The 23,712-nt window shown below is 44.0% G+C and overlaps 1 protein-coding gene across 1 annotated transcript; it reads right to left on the bottom strand.

The window, feature by feature from the left end:
* Window positions 1-1,542: 1,542 nt before the first annotated feature.
* On the bottom strand, window positions 1,543-7,981 carry LOC120840343. The gene is made up of 11 exons (XM_040210828.2): window positions 7,273-7,981; window positions 7,129-7,209; window positions 6,993-7,052; window positions 6,883-6,918; window positions 6,639-6,716; window positions 6,442-6,519; window positions 6,245-6,322; window positions 6,048-6,125; window positions 5,851-5,928; window positions 5,654-5,731; window positions 1,543-4,294 (listed from the first exon to the last, which is right to left on the bottom strand). Exons 1-11 carry the CDS (start codon window positions 7,498-7,500, stop codon window positions 3,314-3,316), a joined length of 1,854 nt encoding a protein of 617 aa, XP_040066762.1. The 5' UTR covers window positions 7,501-7,981; the 3' UTR covers window positions 1,543-3,313.
* Window positions 7,982-23,712: the final 15,731 nt, after the last annotated feature.

Here is a 23,712-nt window from a genome sequence, read left to right as displayed (position 1 = left end):
CGATGACAACCAGTTCACCCACAGATCGTTTTATCGAAAGTTCGTTACATTGACAGCTCGAATTAGCTACTTTTTCTAATGAGCCGCCTATTTGCCGCCGGTAGTCGGCAGCGGGTCCCAGTGATGTACGCGCGACGAAGTTTCCCTAAGCGTGCTGTCGATGAAACGAGTCTCGACGAAACGATACGGACCTGAATATTCGCGAGGGCGAAAAGTCTCGTACATGACGGAATGTTCGCTTCTGTGGATCGTCACTTTATGGATTTTGTTGCAAAGCGGTTTGCGAACAATGGGGGAAACGGTGGCCGAGCCTGCTTGCGGGTCGTAGCTCGCGGAGCAAAAGCTTACGCTGCAGAACCTAGGGATCCGGAGTGCGACCCCGCCCCTGCCCCTCGGCGAGCATAGTACCGGCACGCGTAATCGCTACTGCCTGATGCATCTTTGAGACCTTAGGCTAGCAGCCGTACTTAATGAACCACGTCGCGATACCTCGCAGACCACCCTCAGGCTGTTAAACAACTCTCAGACGTCCAATTTTTTTTTTCTTTTTTGCTTCTGTGTAAACAATGCGCCATATGCAGTTTTTTTTAAACCACGCTGCTGAATGCCTATGTTACACAGTGACAGAAAAAAAAAAAGCGATAGAGCAGGTTGTTCTCGGCGAACAGAAGTATTCTTTTTGCTGTGCAACACACAAGCAGTTTCCATTAATGCCAATTGCTAGCACAAATTCTGTTCAAAGGCAGTGTTTAATGAAAACTGACCCGTATGGTCACAAATGACGTAAACACCTTATTGAATAGCTCTGTGAAGAAAGACATGAACTGTGCCAAATCAACAAGAACAATTTATTGCAAAGTAACATATTGTTGAAGACAGTTTCTCCACTCTATCTCAGAAGTCAACTATTCATCTTGTCCTTATACAAAAGTTTCCAAGCATTTATTGTTTGGTTTTTCTTCCAGGATCTGTGCCCTACGTTCATCCAAAGGAAGTGTCAATCTGGGAAGACAATATGAAATCATGGCCACCCATAGAAAAGCCGGACATCATCTTCTACTTGCTTCACTCCAAGGCTTGCGATCTTCAGGAGGTTAGAGCCTACAAGAGCCTTGATTCGTATAATTACCTGTCAAGTGGCCTGGTGGGAACTGTGCTTGGTCAACGAATAAGTGACCAGTTGTGCTACCTCAAGGCAGAAGTGGGCAGGTCACAATCCTTCAATGCTGCACCACACAAGGCGTGGGTATGCATGCATTCCACTGGCCGGGTGGTTACAGGAGGCTGTTCCTGCATGGCAGGACAAGCGAAGGTGTGTAGCCATGTGGGAGCCATTTTGTGGAAGTTAGAACACGCTTTTACGAACAGGATGACCGGCACAGCTTGCACTGACGAAGCTGCTGCCTGGAACCGAGGCACAAAACGTAATGTAACTGCAGCAAGCCTAGATAACATTTCGTTTGGAGAAGAACAAAACTCAGAAATTCAGGGGACTGTAGATGTGATTCGGTATGAGACGCATGAGGAGCGGCTTCAGCACATTAAGGAGGGCCCCCTTGCTGGGCTCATGGAGATCTCGGGGACCTTGTTTCACGAGACATTGATGGCGCCTCCACGAGACCCTGCACCCCCTTTAGCAGTTCAGTGCGATACAATGCCTTCACTCGGTCACAGCAGCCATGAAGATGCAACGACCCTTCCCAACAGCTGTTCCGCCTGCTCAAAGGCATACAACGAGCTTGTAGCCATCCATGCACCTGCCATGGACCTACTCTGCAAAAGAACGGCAGAGCAAGGCAACTGCACACTCTGGCACGAGAGCCGCCGCATGCGGTTAACATCGTCCATGATAAAAAGGGTACCTATGAGGGCATCAACCAACCCTTCCAAAGCTGTGCAGGACATTCTTCACCCGACTTTTCGAGGGAACAAAGCAACCGAGCATGGCCGCCGCAGCGAACCCAAAGCTAGGAGCAAGTTCATGCACAGATACAACTGTGCTGTTCGACAAGTAGGACTGGTGGTCTGTCCTGAGCTGCCATGGCTCGCAGCCAGCCCTGATGGAATCATCGATGAACTTGATGCTCTTCTGGAGATAAAGTGTCCTAATGTACCAAACTGCTCAGCGTTACTAGAATCTGGAACCTATGATGTCCGCAAGAATGGCAATGGGGTTTTCGTGCTGGACCCCAAAGGAAAAAATAAGTACTACCACCAGGTTCAGTTTGCGATGCACTGCACTGGCAATCTCGTCTGTCACTTCTATGTGTGGTCCGAGGGTCACGACGAGGTTGCAGTTGTGCAATACAGCAAGGACTTTATGAACTGCCACCTGCCAAGGGTCAGAAACTTCTACTTTAAGAGCCTTTTGCCGGCATTTGTTGATGACACCAACTCTGGAAAGATTTCACTCTCAAATGTGTACAAGCAGCTTGCACAGATGTGATTGGGCAGGTCAGTGTACTGTGTCGTTTTGTGCAATACAATGTGTGTGATGCTTCGCTTATCCATGGTTTTCAGTGGTATTGATTGAGTAGTTTGTTATTTCACCATGGCTTATTACTTCAAAATCTGTAGTTTGTTATTTCAACATGGCCTATTACTTCAAAATCTATTATTTAACACAAGTCAAGCCACTGTTTGTTAGCTACAACTGGCTGAACTAATCTGGGCCATGCTTGTACAACAGTTTTCAGATAAGAGGAAAAACAAGAAATTAAAAAAAAACAGTTTCAAGCACAATGCTGTGACTATGACAGGCCATCTAGCTCTATCCACACAACACCTTCACAAAAGATAATGAAAAAAATGTAATCTTGGCAGATGTGCAATCGTTAATACACAACAGAAATACACAGTGGACTCTTGGACCTGCGTAAGGTAGCGGTAGGAACATGCCCGAAAAAATAGTAACACAAAGAACAGACAAGATTGCGGAACTGAACTTGGGTTATATGACAAAATGTTGCTAGCCACTTTTACTAGAAGGGGTATGCGCATAGCATTTGGAGTCTATGCAGGGCGTGTTTGTAGCTTGGGTTTGAAGGCCATTGTGTTATGCGAGAGCATGTAGTGTTAAAGTATGTTTCAAATATATGAATACTGAATAAAAAAACACTCACATAGTGTAGATAAATGTAATCTAAAGGAACTCTGGGGCGAAAAAAGCAATGCAAGAAGTGGCAATTACAAAAGAAAAGTTCCATGCATACAGTTTTGTAGAAGTTTCAATTGCTTCTAGGATAGAGAAGTGATAACTCGGAACTGGTATGCCATGCAGACCTCACTGCTCCAGAATTCTCAAGAAAAAAGCTCACTTCTTGATCAAAGGTCCCTTTAGGTTGCATAGCCCTGCACATACATAGACTATCTCATTTGCAACCTTTCGATGCTGGATGGGCAGTGCCTGTTTCAGAATCCTGTAGGATTTGATCCTATTTATTGCCCGTTCTACATGAATGCGAACAGACGCAATCCTTCTGGTCTCTGTCACTTCTCGTTCTGACAGCTGAAGCTTCCCTCGAGTAAAGGCTGGCACATTGAGTACTACACCCTTTGCTTCCATTTCGGGATCGAGGGAAAAGCCCCTGTCGGCCATCACCTGATCCCCGTGTTCAAAGTAGGAAATAATTCCCGAGTCTCTTACAATATGCTTGTCAGACGCCCGTCCACCGTACACCTTGGACACAAACATCACTGATCCGTGAGGTGCAATAGCCACCAAAAACTTCACAGTGTTGTGGCCTTTGTATGAGCTGTAGGTCTGTGCTCGAGCGAGCAATTTTTTTGGTCGCTGCAAGAACACCTCAGTGCAATCCAAAATGCAAGTAGTGCCTGCAAAACCATTCTCCTCAAAGGACTGCGGAACATTCCTGAAGATTGTCTCTCTCGAGAGCCACACAACAACATTCCTTAGGATCCGCCCAAGTGTGGCAAGCATGGCACGGAAAATGTTGCCTACGGTGGAAACTGAAACCCCAAACCTCCTAGACAAATCGCCATAGAAAAGGCCCAGCCTCAACTTCATCAGAGTTAGTAAAACTTGCTGCTCTACTGACATCATGAAGTTTGTGGTCGCAAACTCTGGTACAACTTTCACCAGCTCCATAAAGACATCTGCATGCAGACCGGTATAAAAGAAAATGTCCCGCGCCTCAATGCTACGACCACCATGAGGACCAAACGTCGCAGTTGGAGCAGTGGGCCTCGAGTAGGCATGGTCGCAAAGACACGGGTCTTCCCACTGGATCCCCTGGTGGCACACATCCGGGCGAACTTGGCCGTGATCAGTTGTCTGTGAACAAAATCAGAGTTTATCAATTGAAAAAGTAGGCTGCTTCTGTTGGAGAGCAACTGAACAATATTCAGTACAAAGAGAAATAGCAACTATCGAAGTGGTGCAAAAATGAAAAAGCCTGTGCTTAAATTGTCTCGAATCATGTTTAATAGTCATAGAAGTAAAGTAACTAGTTTAAAGAGGCCATACAACAGATGGATAACAAAAGATTCTTTGTTTCTGTGTGTTTGTTTTTATTATTTAAAAATAAAACATATTCATGTGTGTTGCACCCCTCAACTTTAACACTCTCTTCCAAGTCACGGGTGTGGTGACGTAACCAAGGAGGACAAAGAGGGGAGCACTGTACTGAAAGTAGACCCTTTCCGAAATTGCTCTTCGCAACCATGAGACGCTGCCCTGACGATGTTGAAAGATGTTGGAAAATGTGGCCAGCAACAATGGTCAGGCAACGGGCAGCCATAAGCAACGTTACTGGAGCAAGCTCGGTTTCACAGCTCTCCATTCTCGCCTGCGGAGGCGAGTGGCACAGGCGGCGGTCACGAGAACTAACGGTGCTGCAGTCGGATCTTGCTGCTCGTGTCGTCTGCTACAGCGTTCTCTTCTACCGCCGCGTTGAGAGTTAAGCTAGAGGTTTGGCGTGCCCCGCAGGAATATGGTTTTAGCTCTGCTATTCCGCCCTATGCAAGGGATGAAACCCTGATCATTTATTCATGCTCTTGGCTTCGACTGTGCCATGAATAATCTTATTTTCTTTCTTATTTTCTCGATCACCCCGTCCCCTGTTTCTTTAAAGTGACAACCTCCTCAATTTATGCTACTCCTCATTTCACTATAAATCAAAGCTCAATCGGAGCGTTTGGGCGTCTATGGCAGCCAGTGTACCACCAAAGAAAGATTGTTTAAAAAAGCTTTAGCATTGCTGAGGCTCAATGAACTGCTAAGGCGGCAAGACTACAAGGAGCCACTCTCCGAGGTTGCTTGTACAGAGTTCCCCAGCAGTGCCGGCGTCTCCATTGAAAGCTATAAAAGCAGTTACTGGCAACGTTCGGTAGGTAGTCATTTTGCTGGAAGTACTTGGGCTGTAGCTTTACATATTTTGGTATATGAAAATGTTTCCCTTACCACAAAAAAAATGCAAATTGGACGTTTGGGGGTTTAGACAGCGCGAGGTCGGTCTGCCATTTATGGCAACCTGATCCAAGCCGTCGCTGATCAATTTAGTCACTGCAGTACAACTGCCAGCCTGAGACTACTATCGTGCATCACACAGTAGTGATGCGCATGCAATCATGTTTGTTGCATTCAGCAGATCATGCTGCTGCTCACATCAACTCTAGCTTAACTTGAACCTACCGTGTGCTCAGCAGCAGTTGGTTGTGACGTCGAGGCCGAGACGTTGACCTGCTCGGCGGGTTGCGTACAGTCGATGACCTGAAAGGAACGCATCAGCTTTGCATGCTCAGTGCAATAGATTACCACCCAAGATATGTTGATCGCATTCAGCAGATCATGCTGCTGCTCACATCGACTCTAGCTTAACTTGAACCTACCGTGTGCTCAGCAGCAGTTGGTTGTGACGTCGAGGCCGAGACGTTGACCTGCTCGGCGGCTTGCGTACAGTCAGTGACCTGAAAGGAACGCATCAGCTTTGCATGCTCAGTGCAATAGATTACCGCCCAAGATATGTTTATCGCATTCAGCAGATCATGCTGCTGCTCACATCAACTCTAGCTTAACTTGAACCTACCGTGTGCTCAGCAGCAGTTGGTTGTGACGTCGAGGCCGAGGCGTTGACCTGCTCGGCGGGTTGCGTACAGTCGATGACCTGAAAGGAACGCATCAGCTTTGCATGCTCAGTGCAATAGATTACCACCCAAGATATGTTTATCGCATTCAGCAGATCATGCTGCTGCTCACATCAACTCTAGCTTAACTTGAACCTACCGTGTGCTCAGCAGCAGTTGGTTGTGACGTCGAGGCCGAGACGTTGACCTGCTCGGCGGGTTGCGTACAGTCGATGACCTGAAAGGAACGCATCAGCTTTGCATGCTCAGTGCAATAGATTACCGCCCAAGATATGTTTATCGCATTCAGCAGATCATGCTGCTGCTCACATCAACTCTAGCTTAACTTGGACCTACCGTGTGCTCAGCAGCAGTTGGTTGTGACGTCGAGGCCGAGACGTTGACCTGCTCGGCGGGTTGCGTACAGTCAGTGACCTGAAAGGAACGCATCAGCTTTGCATGCTCAGTGCAATAGATTACCGCCCAAGATATGTTTATCGCATTCAGCAGATCATGCTGCTGCTCACATCAACTCTAGCTTAACTTGAACCTACCGTGTGCTCAGCAGCAGTTGGTTGTGACGTCGAGGCCGAGACGTTGACCTGCTCGGCGGGTTGCGTACAGTCGGTGACCTGAAAGGAATGCAGCAACTTTTTATAGTCATTGCAATAGAATAGTGCTAGACACCACATCCTATGCATGTGAAGTTCAAGCTCTGAAGCTAATATGACTTCGTGTCAGGCACAACCCCTGTGGCAGCGCGGGCGATAACAATTATATTGCAGTGGGTCAACTTACAGCTCCAGAGCTAGCTTGTGAGGAGAGTCTTTGCTTCTGCAACGGAAATCACATTCGTTGAGGTCACATACTATAAGCGAGAATCTACAATCAGCCATGCAGACGTTTACCTTAGTGATCAGCGGTTTCTCACTTGCGTCACGCACCAAACGGCGTCTCCCAACGACAACCTGTCAGTGCACAAGCGTTTAGGGCACACTGCGTGTATCAGAAATGGGACTCTATTGCGATTAGTGGCATATTTACCTTCCGCGCATACCCGAGGTTAAGCTGCGGCACGATATCCTCGCCCGTCTTTTTCCCAGTCACGAAATGCGCCGAGCACACCTGGAATCAGGCACGAGCGTTACGCAAAAGATCACGACAGTGATAAAGATATGTCGAACTTACCCGGGTGTGTTCCGTAGGCTTGAAGTCCTTGCGGTTCAGCGCGGAGAGCCACTTTCTTTTCAGTTCGGGATCCTTGGGGACACGGTGGAACTTAACTATCCCACACTCGCAGGGCGTTTGCAAGTGAGCAGCGCACAATTGCTGTCTCTGATTGTTCCTCTTGCGATGATTGTTCGAACAACCGAAAACAGCGCAGTGCACTCCTGACGACCTTGTAGGATTATTCATCGTGCACTATGGACGAAGTGACGGAAAAGAAGGCGCACCGAGGAAGAAACTTTCGAAAAGGCGCAGTCCCCACGCCAAGCAACGAGCGTAAAGTCAACAAACGGCACAATGTTGCCGGGAAGTGAAAATGCGGAGAGACGTCCCCGCTAGCTGCGCCGACGGGGGAGAGAACGCCCTGTTGGAGAGTGCGCGTCGTTTCGGCGCGCGGTTCGAGGCTAAGACGGAACGGCGCTTGCAAACGTCTATAGAAGCCCACATGTCGAATAAATGGCAGCTCATGCGGCTTCGCTAGCGCCATCTATGTGTCGTGACAGCATCTCCGGCGGAACGAAAAATAAGCAGGAAGTGACGTCACTTCCGCAAGAAAAACGTGACGTCACTTCGCTGTGCTTGTCAGCACGAAAATTCGAGTCTTTTTAAAAACCGGGACTGCAGGCAAAAAAGGAGTTTAGTCCTTTCTGCCTGCAGTCCCGGTTTTTACAAAGTCTCATACAAATCATTATGTAGAAAACCCGAGACTTTGGTAAAAGAAAGGAAACGGAGTCGAAGAAGAAAGACAGGGAAAAAGAACGTCTCAAACTCAGCTACTGCGTTTATTTCCTCAAAGTCTTATATACCCACAATCTAACCATCGACCACCGACGTCACAAGGTCATCCTTTGATCTCTATACAATCCTACCCACACTGGTTTTCACCTCCACCGTACACGGTGACCTCAATCCCAACTGAAAGTTCAGGACTTTCAGTTGGGATACAAAGCTTTTTATACAAAGCTTATACAAAGATTTTTAGTCAAAATATAAAGTCTCAAACAAAGCTGTACCAAGCAATGTTCATTTATTTATTTATTTATTTATTCGTTACCTACATTTCGCCCTGAGGGCCTTATTGTAGGGGGTAACTTACATGTTAACACAACAAATACACAAATGGAGATGCAAAAAATATCAATGCATGGTGACATGTGCTACAAGTAATACAATGCGTAATCAGACAAAAAAAAAAAACAACAACATTTGAACACAACACACACGTATCTACTGTAAGCTGTTAACACCAGCACAATGCGAAACAATACATTAGTCATGGATCATTCTCGTGTAAGTAACGATTTAAGAAAATCAAATCTTTTATCCGAAGCCGAAACCACAGCTTCGGCGAGCCTATTCCACTGATTTATTGTTCGTAGAAAAAATGACGATTGAAAAACAGATGTGCGGCATGATATTTCCCGTATTTTCTTCGAGTGGTCTAATCTCTGGGAAGTAAAAGTAGGTGGTTTTAGGTAGATGTTCTTATCAATGCCGGTACGTTCACGAACCACTTTATTCAGAAAAGAGTACCTTGATAACCTCCGGCGAAGTTCAAGCGAGTCCCATGGAAATGATTTTTTTAATGCAGTGACACTGGTATGATAATGATAAGAGTTAGTAACAAAACGGACAGAGCGATTTTATATGGGCTCAAGTTTAATAATTAAGGTTTTTGTGTCGGAATTCCATACTACAGCCTTTTTCGGTGTGTAATCCTTCTTGCCTGCAGTCTCGGGTTTTTTCTGTTTTTTTTTTAAATGTTGAATCTACACCGCCTCGTTTGGCCCACAGCTCTCTACGAGAATTATTTCTTTTTGTCCAGCTGAACTACCTTGAAAGAACCGCGTTTTGCTTTCTCTTCAGCTTTTTCGGAAATATGGGAGCGAATTTAAAGTGACAGACCTCACAAAAAAAGTGAATAACAATAACGTTACTCGAGTGAAATGCAAGTCGAATCTAATGCAAGTCGAATCTAGCACTAGCATTCTATTCAATTACAACTGCTTACAACCACTCAACCAGAACAGTCATCAGAAGCATATAATTAGTATCTAGTTTTAAGGAAGAAAAATAGCAAATCAATACATAAGCCACATTATGACAAAATAACAGATTAGACACTGTACACTTGGCTGCCTGTTGTGTGGGCATTGTCAGTTTATAGACAGCCATCAGCATCACAAATTTTAAAGCCTTTCAACACTTTAGAAGACACGGAAAAAACAGCTGTTTTTGCCGTTTTTGGGCAAGGTACCATAATCTAGAAAAATTTTTTGCTTGCGTACGATGGTGGTGCGTACTCTGGAACCTTCGTTGTACGCGTAAACTATTTTGGAGCCCTCCAGTACGCTGCACAGCATAGGCTAGTGTTTCTTTGGGCCTTAAAACCTCAAGTTTGAATCAGTCACAAAACCGCATGAGCGGTTTGTAACCCAAAGCACTGTAGGGACCCTAGCTTTTGGCGATGACCTACTTTTTGAGAATTTCGCAATTTAATAAAAATCGCAAAAATAAATCATCCATGGATATGAAAGCATTAAATATCACTCTAGATCATGAAATTTTGCGGCCGCCAGATTTTCTCGAAAGCGACACATTGTGAAATATCGAACCCACGAAAATTAAGTATTTCGCACCATACAAAGGCTTGAAAAGCACATATATTCTTTAAATTGCAATTAAATGCAAAGGTGTAAGCGAGCTGGACAAGAATGACGAAATGATGTTGGTGTTAAACTGGTGGCGGCTCATAAAAAGCTTCGTCATTCTTGTCCTGCTCGCTTGCACCTTGGGATTTAATTGCAAGTTAATCATAACCTTAAAATGCAAGCCTTTTACCCTTGTTGGTGTTAGACTGATGGCAGCTGATAAACTCTGTTTGCTCTACTGACGTCTAACCCCTGCTTAGCTCAACCTGTAGAGCGCTCCACTGGAAAATGGAGAGGTCCCGGGTTCGATGCTCGGACCAGGCGGATTTTTTCGGTCACGCACCAGTCACCTAGGTGTGTTTGAAGATTTGCGTTTGTCCTTTGTCCTTCTTGTTCCGCTTCTCCAGGGATTATTTTTGGCACATATATTGTTTTGAAAGTGTATTCTGTGTTGTCTCCCGTGCTGAGCCTTTGCACTTTTTGCCTAGCTTCACACTTTGCTGGTGCATCAGCGAGGTAAGTGTTTTTTTTTTCCCTTTTCGTGCAAACCATTGTACCCTGGCTCTAGAAAACAAACCAAATCGTTATACACATAGTGGTTACAAACAGCAAGAGATGTTTGAACCTGCTGATGTAAATGTACACAGAGTACGCCCTACGCCCTCTTTTGAAATGAGGTTTTTGATGCTCGCCTCGAAAACACGCTCACAAACCTCAACGAATGATGTGAAAGGGAAGGGAACTGACAGGTTTCGAAAGCGCAAGTCAGCAGCGCCTTTTGCCCTAAAAACAGTAGCACTAAGTTTCCGTCAGAAAAACATGCATTTTTTTTTCAGCTCAAATCTCTGAGATCTCCCCACACAAGAATGAACGTTTAAAAGGCTTGACGCAAGCCACCCAGAAAAATAAACCATGTTGTTCTCTACCATGGCCGAAGGGTAGTTTAAGGGCGATTCGTCTGCCGCGCTAAGAAAAACTGAGCTTCCCAAGCGTAGAGGAGCAGAGGGTGCCTATAGGTCTACCGGAAGAGTAGCAAGGAGGGACATCATATCCTCAGCACATTTTGATTTTTCAGTCAGCTTGAACAAGTTGTTAACCAAAAGGTGCCTGAACGCAGCCTAAAACAGACCGGAAGTAGAGTTTGCGTTTTAGCCAGATTTTGAACGTATAATAGCAGAGGTGTTCTCAAGTGCATCCTGGTTCAAGTGGCGGGTCAAAAAGCGGGCAAAACCATAATTACCTGTGAAATGATCGCAGAGCACCATCAGAGACCTCATTGTCAAGCAGAAGCCACGAGTGCAGTTTGGCTGCCTTCTCATCCAAGTACTTGCAGGTTTTCAAAAACCTCTATGCGCTGTTTGGAAAGCTCTTCACGGGCAGAGCCATTATGCATTGCAGAGGCAAAGGGCGTCGGGCAAGTTTGTGCAAGCTATTTTGGCTGTCAAAGAGATGGTCGATTCTTTCAATGAATCTCGCTGTGTGAATAGAAGCAGCTGGCGGTTGTTGCAACGTTACAAAGGCATACACCGCAACAGCGCAGTGGTCGCTAAACACTTGGGCCGCCAGTTTCACAGACATCTTTGAGGAAAACGTCCAATTAAAGTGATTCTCGTTCAGCTTGGGCATAGAAGGAATCTCAAGTTTTCAGACATTTTCATGAGCTTCCTTATGTACGAGCTTTTCATTCCGTGATTCCAAACTTTGAAGTCACACTTAAATAACATGCTTCTGAGGCACTTCAGCAAGTGCTGAGCATCAAAGAGAAAAGAGAGGTTTTCCATTGTCATCTATGTGAGGCTTCTCGTCAGTTACAAGGCATGAAAAAAAGAGAGTTTTTCTGGCTCCCCTAATAACATACCATAGCTACTGGCTCCAGGCCAACACCCACAAGGAAGCTGTAGCACTGGAAAAGAATATCCTGTAGGATATTGGTAGTCGTGTCTTTATGAGCAAAAAAGCAGCCAAGTGTCTGCTTCCATAGTGTTCGGACATAAACACGAGAGCCTTGTCTGACAGGTTTGCATCTTGCGCACAATTACTATGCTCTTCAAGTCCTTCGAACCTGTAAGATGAGAGGTTGTCTGAGAGCTCTTTTTTAATGTGTATCTCATAAAAGACTATTTTGCAGGCCCGATCGCCTCGTGAAAAGAAAGTGGCTCGCCTCTTTACAAGCTCAAAAATTTCGGGGTAAACTCCAACTTTCAATGAAACACACTGAAGCCAAAGCTGCAGCAATCGAACTGATGGCAACCTTAGCAGTCGCCTACAACATTTATAGCCTTTTGGGCCATGAAACAAAGGCCAACAGCCTTGTTATGGCTGCACCATCGTCGACCGAACCGGCTCACAACCCTGATCCTAAGCTGGGTCTCAACGAGTGCAGCGACGACTGGAGACACATGAACGCGGATACTCTCAACTACTCCAACAATCCTCATCTGACGCTGTTATTGCAGCCTTCTTTGCAGCCTCTTGTTTCGTTGCTGGACCTGTCGTACATTGGCTCTCAGTGTGTTCATGTTTCTCTTGCCAATGCGGCGGCCCTTGCTTGGTGTTGCAATGTGACACATAACCCAGATGAGTAAACTCCAAGAATGTTAATAAACATGTAAATGGTGGCCATTAAGAACTTGCATTCGTTCTCAAGTTGTACAAGTTTTATTTTTTTTAAACCAAGAACAGCAAAAAGTTTGATAATATACAACCATATCGATTAGAGCGTCAATGATCATGACCCCAAACTCGTGAGGGCAAAACCGTTTCAGGAGAGTTCAATTATTCTGGGCGCTTTCGTATTGAGCGCAAACAACGCTACAAAGTCAGAGCGAATTGAAAACTAAACATTTCAAGCAATAACACGCTACGCCTCCAGGCAGTGCAATAGTGGGCCGAGTGTAGCTTTGTAATTTGTCCTTGTGCACATCCAGCCAACCCTGACAGATTTATGAAGACTAACAACAGTTAGAACATTTCACAAGGGGGCATGACATCACATAACACAACGCAGCACTACACTGACAGTAACATAATCTCACCTTTGAGTGTCGATAGGAAATCGATGCAGCGAGACGCCAGCCTTGCGGTCGTCACTTCGGCATTCTGCCACGGAGCAACGTCTCGTTGCATAACGTGCGGAGCTCATTATCACAAAGGACGTTGAGCCCGTCGGACGTGGCAGCGTTCAACCGCAAGAAAGCGGCTGATCCTTTATCATTCTGATGTTACGCTCCCGCGCACGTAACCGGTGTATCCACGTTGAGCGAAGAAAACTTATCGAACTATGTAAACTACCGGTAGAACAATTAAAAATTCACGTGAAGACATCAAAAAAAAAAAAAAAAACAGCAAGCAGATGGATTTCAAAAGCCGGCCTCTCCGCGCAGCACGAAGTCTTGCAAAATATCGCTATTACAAGTCAGCCTTATTGCTTGTGGAGTTCAGAGGGCGCTAAGAACAAGTTAGCATATTGCTAGTAAAAAAAAAAAAAAAATTATGCTTTTTTCGAGCCCGACAAACCTTATTTCAGATAACTAATAATAATATGCAAAATTAAAAAAAAAAAATCAATTTATTATAATTTAATTTAAAATTATTTTATTTGTATTTAGTTTTATATAACTTCTCCTAGTCGCGCATCAAAGGCATCTTAAACACGTGGCCCTCCAGGTTGATGTCGCTGGCAATTGCTTTTGTAATGTGTTTTGTCCCAAGTTTCGCTACCATCTCGGTTTGCGTTCCGTTTTATTTTTTTTTTTTTATTTTTTCTGAATCTCGTCGACTAGATTTTCCAACGTCACTCTGCCGAAAAGCTAACAACCGGCACTCAGGACTAGACGCAAATGAAGAAGTTGAAATTTTTGATCATGATTACAGATGACTTGGTGCGTAATAATAAAATAATTGCAGAGGGGTGCTCAGGAGAGGTGAAATTGCATTTTATTTTGTATAATGAAAGTTTCTTTCATGCAATGGTAACTGTGTAGAGAAGTAGTACTTACGTAGGGACCCCTTTTTGGGAACCAATTTAACCCGATCCTTTTTCTGCTGAAATGTTCTGCATTGCATGACATGCTTCATTTCAGAATTATGATGATGCAGTTTCTGTCATGCTATGCATGGGACGTGAAAGAAACGTTTTTAATATATTGTGTGGATTGTATTTGCTTTCTACGTTTTACTCATGTTATGAGAGACGCCCTATTGTATTAATGTAATCCATGCTTTAGATTGATATGCTTTGTTTCATTTTGCTTTTTCGCGAAGGATGTTATCTAGTGTTCCTTGTTTGTGCTGCTGAACTGTAGGGGGTAGAGGATCTGTCGGGCGTCATGCCTTTATCTCTGCCCCCAAACGTAAATGTTATCCACAAAAAAAAAAAATAAATAAACAGACAAACAAACAACATATTTGACTTTTGACGTATCTAGAATTACTCTAGACAAGCATAGTTAACCCTTAATAAGCCCAGGTGTTTCAAAAATAATTTTAAATGTTCATTTTTCCTCTCAACTACCAGCAAGTGGAATTATTTTTTTATAATAATTCGTCACCTGCCAATCACTTGAATTCTTTTGCTGTTATTTGTCCAGTTATGAATGATGGGATTTTGGTCGCGTTTTCTTTATCGCGTTATAAATGACGGGTTGTTTCGTCGTGTGTTTTTATTGTCGCTTTATAAACGATGAGTGTACGGTCTCTACATATTTGCTTATGCGAATGTGCTACCCATTTATGGCACATATATTGTGATAGCCAGTATAATTTTGGGGGGAATGATGCTTGTTAATGATGGTGAGTATTTTTGTCTATTTTTTGTCAGTAGTTTCTTGTGTAGGTCGAGCCATATTCGCTAGTCGTAACGCTTTGCCTCCTGCGAATCTCTTATTATTATTTTTAGTGTGATGTATGATTTTAACATATGCTTTTTTTTCTTGTGCACTGCAATATATTGTATTATGCCCTTCCTATCATAGACCCACGAAGGACCGAGAGTATTTTTAAACATAAATAGAAAACAAAGAAATTCTCAATTAAGTGTTACTCAGTCGTCCGAAAGTCCCTGGGTGACACCTGCCGTACTTGTAACAAAATCGGATTGGAACGTTACGGTTTGGCGAAGAGTACTGGAGCTCAACACAGTCACTTAAATGGGCGTTCAACGCACAAACACACAAAAGAATAGAAGAACACTTTCATTTCAGATCACCTAGCTTCTTGAATAAGAAAGGAGAAATAAAGCTTTGCTCCCAGGTGACACAAAATTTCAGCCAGTTCCTTCAGCAGAAAACACAAACAATAGGCGCTGGTGGGAACCCGGTTAGAAACAGTTCCACGTAACTAAGCCACTTGAAACACCGGTACAGAAAGTAGTAAAAAAATAACACGTGAAATCGCCAGGTTTTTCGCCTACTAATGGTAAAAAAAACACATCCTACCCCAAAAACAGGTACTTCTTAACCTTAAAAAAAACAGTTATACAATTTTGTAACGATTTCAGGAGCATTTTAGTGGTTTCCAAATTACATTAAAGCTTGACTGGAACAATTGCCGGATATATTTATCCTAACTGCTTCTCTCACTACACGTTTCCTTTCATTAGAATAGCTTCAAAACACTTCTTTCCTTAGACAACCAACCGTACAACTGTTGCATTCCTAAATATGTGTAGCTAATCCCGAATTCGACATTTTGTTCTTTACGCTACGTTTGTGCTCTGTTAGTCTGTCATTAATACGTCTTGACGTTGTACCTTATTAAAATTTACAAGCTACCAGTATCTCACATACTACCCCACTTTAGCAAAAATACTGACAACTCTCTGTGCTTTTTGTGATATCCACGGTGACTGAATTCGGAATTGGCTACACATACCCAGGAGCGTAACAATTCTCAAGGAACAATGTTCAATAATTAGCCAGGAATGTTTTGCAGGAAGTCTAATGACATGAAACGCGTAGTAAAAGAAATTAAAAAAAATATATATCAGGAAATTGCACCAATCAAGCTTTAACGCAACTTGGAAACCAGGCAACAATGATCCTGATATTTTAACGAAATTGTATAGTTGTTCTTTAAGGATAAAAATTAAACTTAATGGGGGGTGGGAAGAGGGGTGGGGAGTTGCACCGTCTGTGTGCGAAAAACCCGAGGATCTCAAGTGTAATTTCTCATCTTTCTTTCTGTTACTGTAGCACAAAATAGTCCCGGACAAAATGGTCCCGGAAAAAATAGGAGCGAAAAAAACAAGGACAAGGAAAGAAGCACACAGGGCGAGCGCTAAACTATCAGCTAAGCATTTATTTAAAAAAAAAAACGGTTTCAAACAAGAAAGCACTTTAAAATCAAACAACACCCTGAAAGTATGACGTGCCGCTAACCAGGCATCAATAAAATCTCTATTTTTTATGTAGGTAAATTGAAGTCTGGTTTACAGATTGCGTTTCTGTCTGTGTACATAGCGCTCCTGTCTGTCTACTTCCTCATCCTTTTTTTTTTGGCGCTTTTTTAAGCAATCATGAACCAACTGGCTCAAACAGCTACGTTAATACACAGTGCCTGGTGCCTGCTTTTTCTATTGCATTTTTCTCCAGCAACTCTCGACTTTTGCGCGTCCCTTGCCAATGAATAAGGTATCTTCGAAGATGGGGTGACACAGTCACCGCATTTTCAAAGATATCTACAAGATATCTATTTACACGACACTGACACAGTCAGTCTTTACAGTACACGTGCAAGTGGATTCCGGTCATTGACCGCAAGGAAAGTGCATTCTCACACATTCTTTCATTAAATCATCGTTTTGATTGCCCACTATAAACTCGCCCGCATGACAACGGGATTTTCTCGGCGACGTCCACAGCAGCGTCCACAAGTTGGCTTGCGTGTTTGACAGCGCATGAAAGATTGTTGCCGTTTTACTGATTTGCCTGATGTATGCACGCGCATAGTTGTGCTGACTTGCCTGTCGCCGAGAACATTATCGGCACATCAAAACGGTTTGCCACCTTTTTTTTTTTAAATTGTGTGTTATTTTATTTAGGCATGAAATCACTTGGAAACTTTGTTTAGGCTTTTCTTTTGGGTTCTGACGTCTGCCCTGAATTTTTTTAGGAGAACTTGAGGCACGCCCAGCAAAACTGGCCTTGGAAAACCAGCTTTTAAAAGTTGCCTGGCTTGCGTTTGAAAGCTGTCAAGCATGACATGATGCGAAGACCTGTACAGTGCTGCCTGAAGACAGGACGTGGCAGTTTGTTTTTACTAGTTTTGAAAGGGGGGGGGGGGGGGGTGCGGAGTCGTATGAAAGGATTTCGTTCTTAGGTCGCGGCTTGTAGCACCAACAGAGGCGATGTTCGATAAATTGTAGCCGCAAGTCCAAAAACTGAAAGTACTGGCCGTATTGAAGTTCGTGGGTAAACTTTAACGGAGGCCTTGAAAACGTTCCTAACATTGTCTACAACTTTGTGCACTGGCAATGTGCCATCAGTTTTCAACACCACCAGAATATCCTCAACATATCTGTACACCTTACATACATGTTACTCACACAGTTCCGTTTCAATGGTGTTATTAAAGATCGCTTTGAATATGGCGGATAGCAGAGGAGCAATGCTTGAGAGAATTCCGATGCCCTCTCTCTGCACGTAATAACTTTCATAAAAAAAATGACAAAGTAGACTTGAAGCAAAGCTTTAAAAGATTCATAAAATCGTCAACTTCCACTTCACTAGCGTTCTGGAGGCGACCAAACCATTTTCTTTAATACATTCGCGCACCGCCAAGAACAGGTGTTCGTGGAGCACAGAGTAAAAAAAGTTATTCCACATCGACCGAGAAGGCCTCGCAGTTACCGGGAATGACCTTGTTAAAAAACTCACTGATATTGTCACTGATACATCACTGATACTGCCACATTACATATTACTGATATTGCTCTGTTTAAACATGGTATTACTCTAATGTGGACTTTGTTAATATTTTATTGCCCTCTACCCTTTTTGATATACTTACCTTGAAAGTATATAAATAAATTGATTTTCTCGCCAGAGTTCACATGTCACGATCAGAATATCTTAGTGTGCATTTGGAATTTAATATATCTAAGTTAGGATCCAGTCATATATCCTTCCCCTTAAGTCTTGTTCAGCGACATTTCGAACAAAATTATTTACCAAAAGGGTCCCCCCCCCTTCCGGCCTTAGTAAACCACTCTTTAGCTGAATACGCACATCCAGCGCGTATTTCCGGCATGAAGTAACTTGATACCGTAGTTCCAGCATTAAACCAAGTTTATTTTTCCTGGATGTTTAGTTTCCAGCGTGGTTTCCACTCAGATATCAGACTGTTCTTTTTGGTAGGGCAGGCAACTGAGCAATACGAATACGTCATTTCTCCTCTTGCGAACACATCGCAAAATACAAAGTTGCTATGAAATCCCGAAAAACTGAAACTGTTACAACCGAAGAATAAGGAACGTCACCTAGACACTATTCGTCGTCCTCCGCCGAGTGAACGGCAATCGAAAAATGACCGGCGGAGAGACGTACACTTTCGGTTCCGCTTGAAGAGCGTCACTTCCCCTGCCGAGTGAACCGCAGCCATTGGCCTTCCTCCTTGGCGTGTACGCCGTTCTCACTGGTGGCCTCTTCGGAAGAGTCCTTCGCCGAGATTACGAGAGGAGAGAGGAGACGGAAAGAAGGGGTGTCCCCGACGAGGAAAGCGCGCGTGCCCGCTGACGCTCGTCTTGTCCCTCAGTGTTCCTTGGCAAGTGAACGTGGTCAATTCGCCGCTTAGGTACCGGCGGTAGGGCTTACCCATCGCTACCCCCTGTCTTCAAGTATAATCGCCTTCGAAGTCGTTAGACTTGAGGAAGAAGTGTTTGAATTGGTCATGGATGATCTCTGAATTAGGTGAAGAGTGCCACCCGCATGCACTAGGTGTAGTGTGCGAGATGACACTTATTCGAAGGATGACGCTTCGGTGCCAAACTCTGATGCTGTTTGTGTGCCTTCTTGTGAGTAGTACGTGCTTGTGTGATGCTGTCGATGGTACGACGGCGGCAGTCCTGCCGGACACAACGACCATGATGGTGCTGGGGTCTACATTAGAGTTTACTGAAATGACGCTTGAAGAGATTACGAGCGCTTCTAGTGCGCTGGAAGTGGACACGACACCGTCGGCTCTGACTACCGTGCAAGGTTTGATGACTACCGGCGCTGGCACGACTCCTAAGGAGACACGAAAGGTCAGTTTGCATTGTCATCGCTCCTTTGTTTTCTCTGCTTTGGTTGCCGGTATATAAAAAAAGAATGAAGATGAGGAAACGCTAGGGCATAAATTACACAGAGATTTTATGTGATGCTTCTTGTTTGTATTGTTTTGTTCACCAGCACGAACCATATCACAGAATGCTATCTCCATCTGTGGGGGGGTAACGGATTGTTTCCTGTTTTTATGAGTCATTCAGATTTTCTGTTCTTTAGGGGCTCATCACTGCTGTCAACTTTATTTTTCATGAGGTAAAGCGCGTCTTATGTTCCTTGCAAATTGTGATAAAAGATATTCGGAAACACCTATAAATATAAAAACAAATTCTAGGGTTGCACGCCCTTAAAGAAAGATTAAGAAGGGATTTGGTTTATAAAAATACAAAAATGTATATGTTCGTACACAAACAATATTCAAATTGATGCTGTGATCTTTTTTTTTTTTTTTGCAAGCAGATGACTATTTTAGATGACAATTTTAATATCTACATATGCACGAAGGCTGATGTCTACTTATATGTGTGAGCGAAACTTATTTTGTAAAAAAATAGTGTGATACGCAGGGTGTTTCTCGAAATGCTAGGCAAATTGTTCCTGCGAAACGTACACGACGATCAAAGCAAAAATAATTTTAAAGTCGCATTATTTCTTGCCAAATAGCCTATATAAAAATAACCTTCCAAAAAACTAGTTTCTTTTAAGTATTAAGTAATTCAATTCACCAAATCGAATTTTACAGAATCGTTGAAAAGGGAGGTGCTTAATGAAATGTAGAAAAAGCTTGGTGTCAAGTCAAATACTTCGAGCGCATTCATATATTCGCAAGAACAGCTGGTAGCAGGTGAAGACCTGAACCTCTGAGTGTATAACTTCAATGAAAAGCAAAATCTGCCTCAAACGGGACGTAAGCTGTAAAGTACGCGAATATTTTTGTCCGACAAGTTTTCACCTATACCCGTTTTTACATCAAGAAAAAATAAAGTATTGCTCCCTGATCATATACGCCGCACGAAGTAGTTACTACAAGATTTGGTTGTCGGAGGCAGAACCGACACTTTTGGCGTTTGAAACGTGTACGTAATGAGAAGTTAACAAAAATCTAATTTAAAATGCGTCTACATATATCTCAATTCTCAGCATAAAGAGAGAAATTAGCAATGCTCTGCGAGAGGCCGTACTTCTTTTACTACGCGCTTCTTGAGGTGAAAACGAATATAAAGTTTAGTTTTTCTGTAAACAACTCTGGAACAGCGTAAAAGACCTCCATGGACCAGACGAGAAAGTATTTTTACATTATGACAAGTGAATAATAAACGGCCAGTCACACACTTGAGATGAGTCAACGCATTAAATAATTTAGTTTTAAACACTGTACTCTAGCAAAAATCAAACGCGTAACTATTACTGCAGAAGCAGCGTGCGCTAATAGCTGGTGTGTCGATTCTTGAATTGCTGGTAATGATTCTATGAGCCAATCGATCAAGTTTTATTTTCCAAGATGGAAATCCAGACAAAACGTCATTACAAACATATTGAATATGCATAGATTCCCTATCACATTGGCAGCAGAAACATAATAAAATGTAGGAAAAAATACACACTTCTTGAGCAAACGACAACGCCAAAGAGCGAACTTTTCAAAAAAAGATCATGACCCTGGTGCTGATTAGGATAGTAGATTACTGGACAGGTTGGTAAGAGGTCATGTTGAAAAAAAAAAAAACAGCGCGACGGGGACAAGGGCAAAAAGACGAAGGAAACACAAGACAAGCGCTCACTAACGATTGGTATGTTATTACACTCTAAAAAAAAGGGTGTCACAGGGTACACCCATAGAGGGCGCCAGTGCTTGTCGCATATACTCCCATATTTAGGGTGTACAAGTGTTCCCCCAAAGGGGGAACACTTGTACACCCTAAATATGGAAGTATGTGTACACCCGTTGGTGTGGTGCACGTGTACACCTTTTTCTAGATATATCTCACTTGAATGGAACACAGGTGCACCCTATTCAATGATGTGCGGCTACACCTCTTTCTACACCCAATGAAATGAAAGGGAACACAGATGCACCCCGTTCGAAGGTGTCACATTGCACCGCTACATGAACCCACCTCACTCAAACGGAACACAGATGCACCCCGCTCAATAGTGTACCTTTACTCCCCTTTCTACACCTGCTGCTCTTAAAGGGAACAGAGGAGCACCCCGGTCAATAGTGTAGTGTTACACCTCTTTCTGCACCCACTGAATTCGAAGAGAACACAGATGCACCCGATTCAAAGGTGCATGGTTACACCACTTTAGGTACCCGCTTCATAACAAACTTCATAAACTTATTTAAGACATCAAGGAAACCCTTAAAAAATGCATGCGCCCCGGTGATTGCAAAAAGGCAAATGAATTGACACGCGGGATTGTTTTCAAATCTCAGAGAAGTTTATTAGTCTGTTTATTCCGTAAACGAGTACAAACTTGCAAGCAATTCGTGATATGTGAAGAGGTGCGAAGAAGCTGTTGCAAAACTGAGAAGATTACTAAGCAAACAAGAAACGGGGGTGAGTCTTAAGTGGTGTCTATTCTCCAAGCAGCCGGCAGAATTATTTCCACGAAATTCCAGCGGCAGTCGCCCTTCATTCATCGAACGGCGTTTCATCGACAGCTCAGACTAGCTTTCCTATATTAGCTTCTCTTTTCTTTTTCTTTTAATGAGCCGCCCCAGAATGTATCTGCGGAGTGACGTGTACGGCCGGGACAGGTGAGTTAACATTTCTGTAATGAGCCGCCGCAGACTGTTGGCAACGATGCGGCGTAAACGGGTGGGCTGAGTCAGTGAGCACGAGTATCAGAGATACACGCTCGACAAAATGTCCCTACAGCGTACATTTCGCTTAACGAATGACGATGAAACGTAAGTATCGATGAAACGTGTCTACAAAACGTGTATAAAGGAAAACGTGTTTTCACAAAACGCAAGGAGAATAAGAAAGTCAGTATTCTACCTGCAGTTGTCACATGGTTGTAGTCAGCTAATGGCAGGCGACTGCCGATAGAATTTCGTAGAAATTATTCTCCCGGCTGCTAGAAAATAGACACTGCCTAATTTTAGATGTAATCCGGGACGGTACGGCCAATTGTGGCAAAGGAGTAGGTTGCAAAGCACTTACGATGAAAATACCGGACTCGAAATATGTAATCCGAAATATATGTCGACACGGGCACTGCAGAACAACACAAACACAAAAACGAAAGGAAAGGGGTCCGTGAAGATTCAACACGATATGGCAGAAGCAGTAATTTGCCGAACCAAACACTAGACGTATCTCATGAATCCCTTCGGCTATTTCGAAGAAATCGTTTGTTGCCGATATACGCGTAGGGCTTCTCAAACACTGGAAATCTTGGTACACCCGAATACATTGTCGCAGACGAAATCTACGGCAGCCCCGCTGGTCGCAGCACAGCACAGAAGAAACTTGGCCGAGAAGCAGACATTCCAAGTTCGGAAAAAGCTTCTACGTCATCCGTGAAACCTTTACCACATGATCCCCCTCCTGCCGTCACCCGCGCCCAGACAAGGGATAAAAAAGCCTCCGGTTCATTGGTCCGGCAACTGCGCACCCTCTTCCATGCTTTCAGCTCAGGGAGAGAAAGAAAAAGAAAGGAGTATGAAAATTTCAGCTCCTTCAAGGCTAAAAGGGGGCGCCCTCGCAAAGGCTTATCTTCATAGGAAACCCAACAATGAACACAACGAGAGGATTTGTCACTTATATACTCTTGGAAGTTCGACCCAAGGTTAATAGGGCAGTGGTTGCTATCCGTGGCCTTGGCCTTCAGACAGGGGCCGTGCTCTGCCTTATCTCTAGCTTGGAGACTGTAGTCACGTGATCCTACCCGGAGAGCCGATTGGCCTAAAACAAGCATAGCGTCCACTCTACTGTCAATACCGAGTAAATAGGATAGCTCCATACTTCATAAGAAACTGCCCAACCAAAAAAGTGACCCCCAAGGGGGAATCCAAGCACAAGCTGATCGGGGCGCGTGGCTATCGTGGCGGTGAAATGAAACACCTAGAGGTTTTTAAAGGGGCAGTGCAACGGTTTTAATGTTAAAAGAATTGCCAGTTAGCATTTTTATATTGTTTATACAAGCCCAAGTGACCAAAAACGCGTCACCTTACCCCGAACAACTGCTAATCTGCTGCGTAATCGCAAGGCAAAAAACAAATTATTTGCCGATCTGCAGCCTCCTGTGGGGGCTACGGGAACTAAAATGACGGCGTCTCTGGGGGTACCCGGAAGTCAACAAACCCTGTCCCCCTCCGCTACTACACTCGCCGTCAGCCCCGTGGCGAACTGTCCTTTGTTTCCATCGCTCGCCGCGACCTTCGACGAGGCTAATCCTTTAAAAGTCGATAATCGCGGAGGAAGCGGCTGGGGTCTCTGAAGAGAGGGCCCAAGGGAAACTACTTGAACCCCCAGAGTACG

Source organism: Ixodes scapularis, unplaced genomic scaffold (assembly GCF_016920785.2).
Source record: "Ixodes scapularis isolate PalLabHiFi unplaced genomic scaffold, ASM1692078v2 PGA_scaffold3__209_contigs__length_174095766, whole genome shotgun sequence".
Classification (NCBI taxonomy): Eukaryota; Metazoa; Arthropoda; class Arachnida; order Ixodida; family Ixodidae; genus Ixodes; species Ixodes scapularis.
This window is presented reverse-complemented; position numbering and strand designations above follow the sequence as displayed.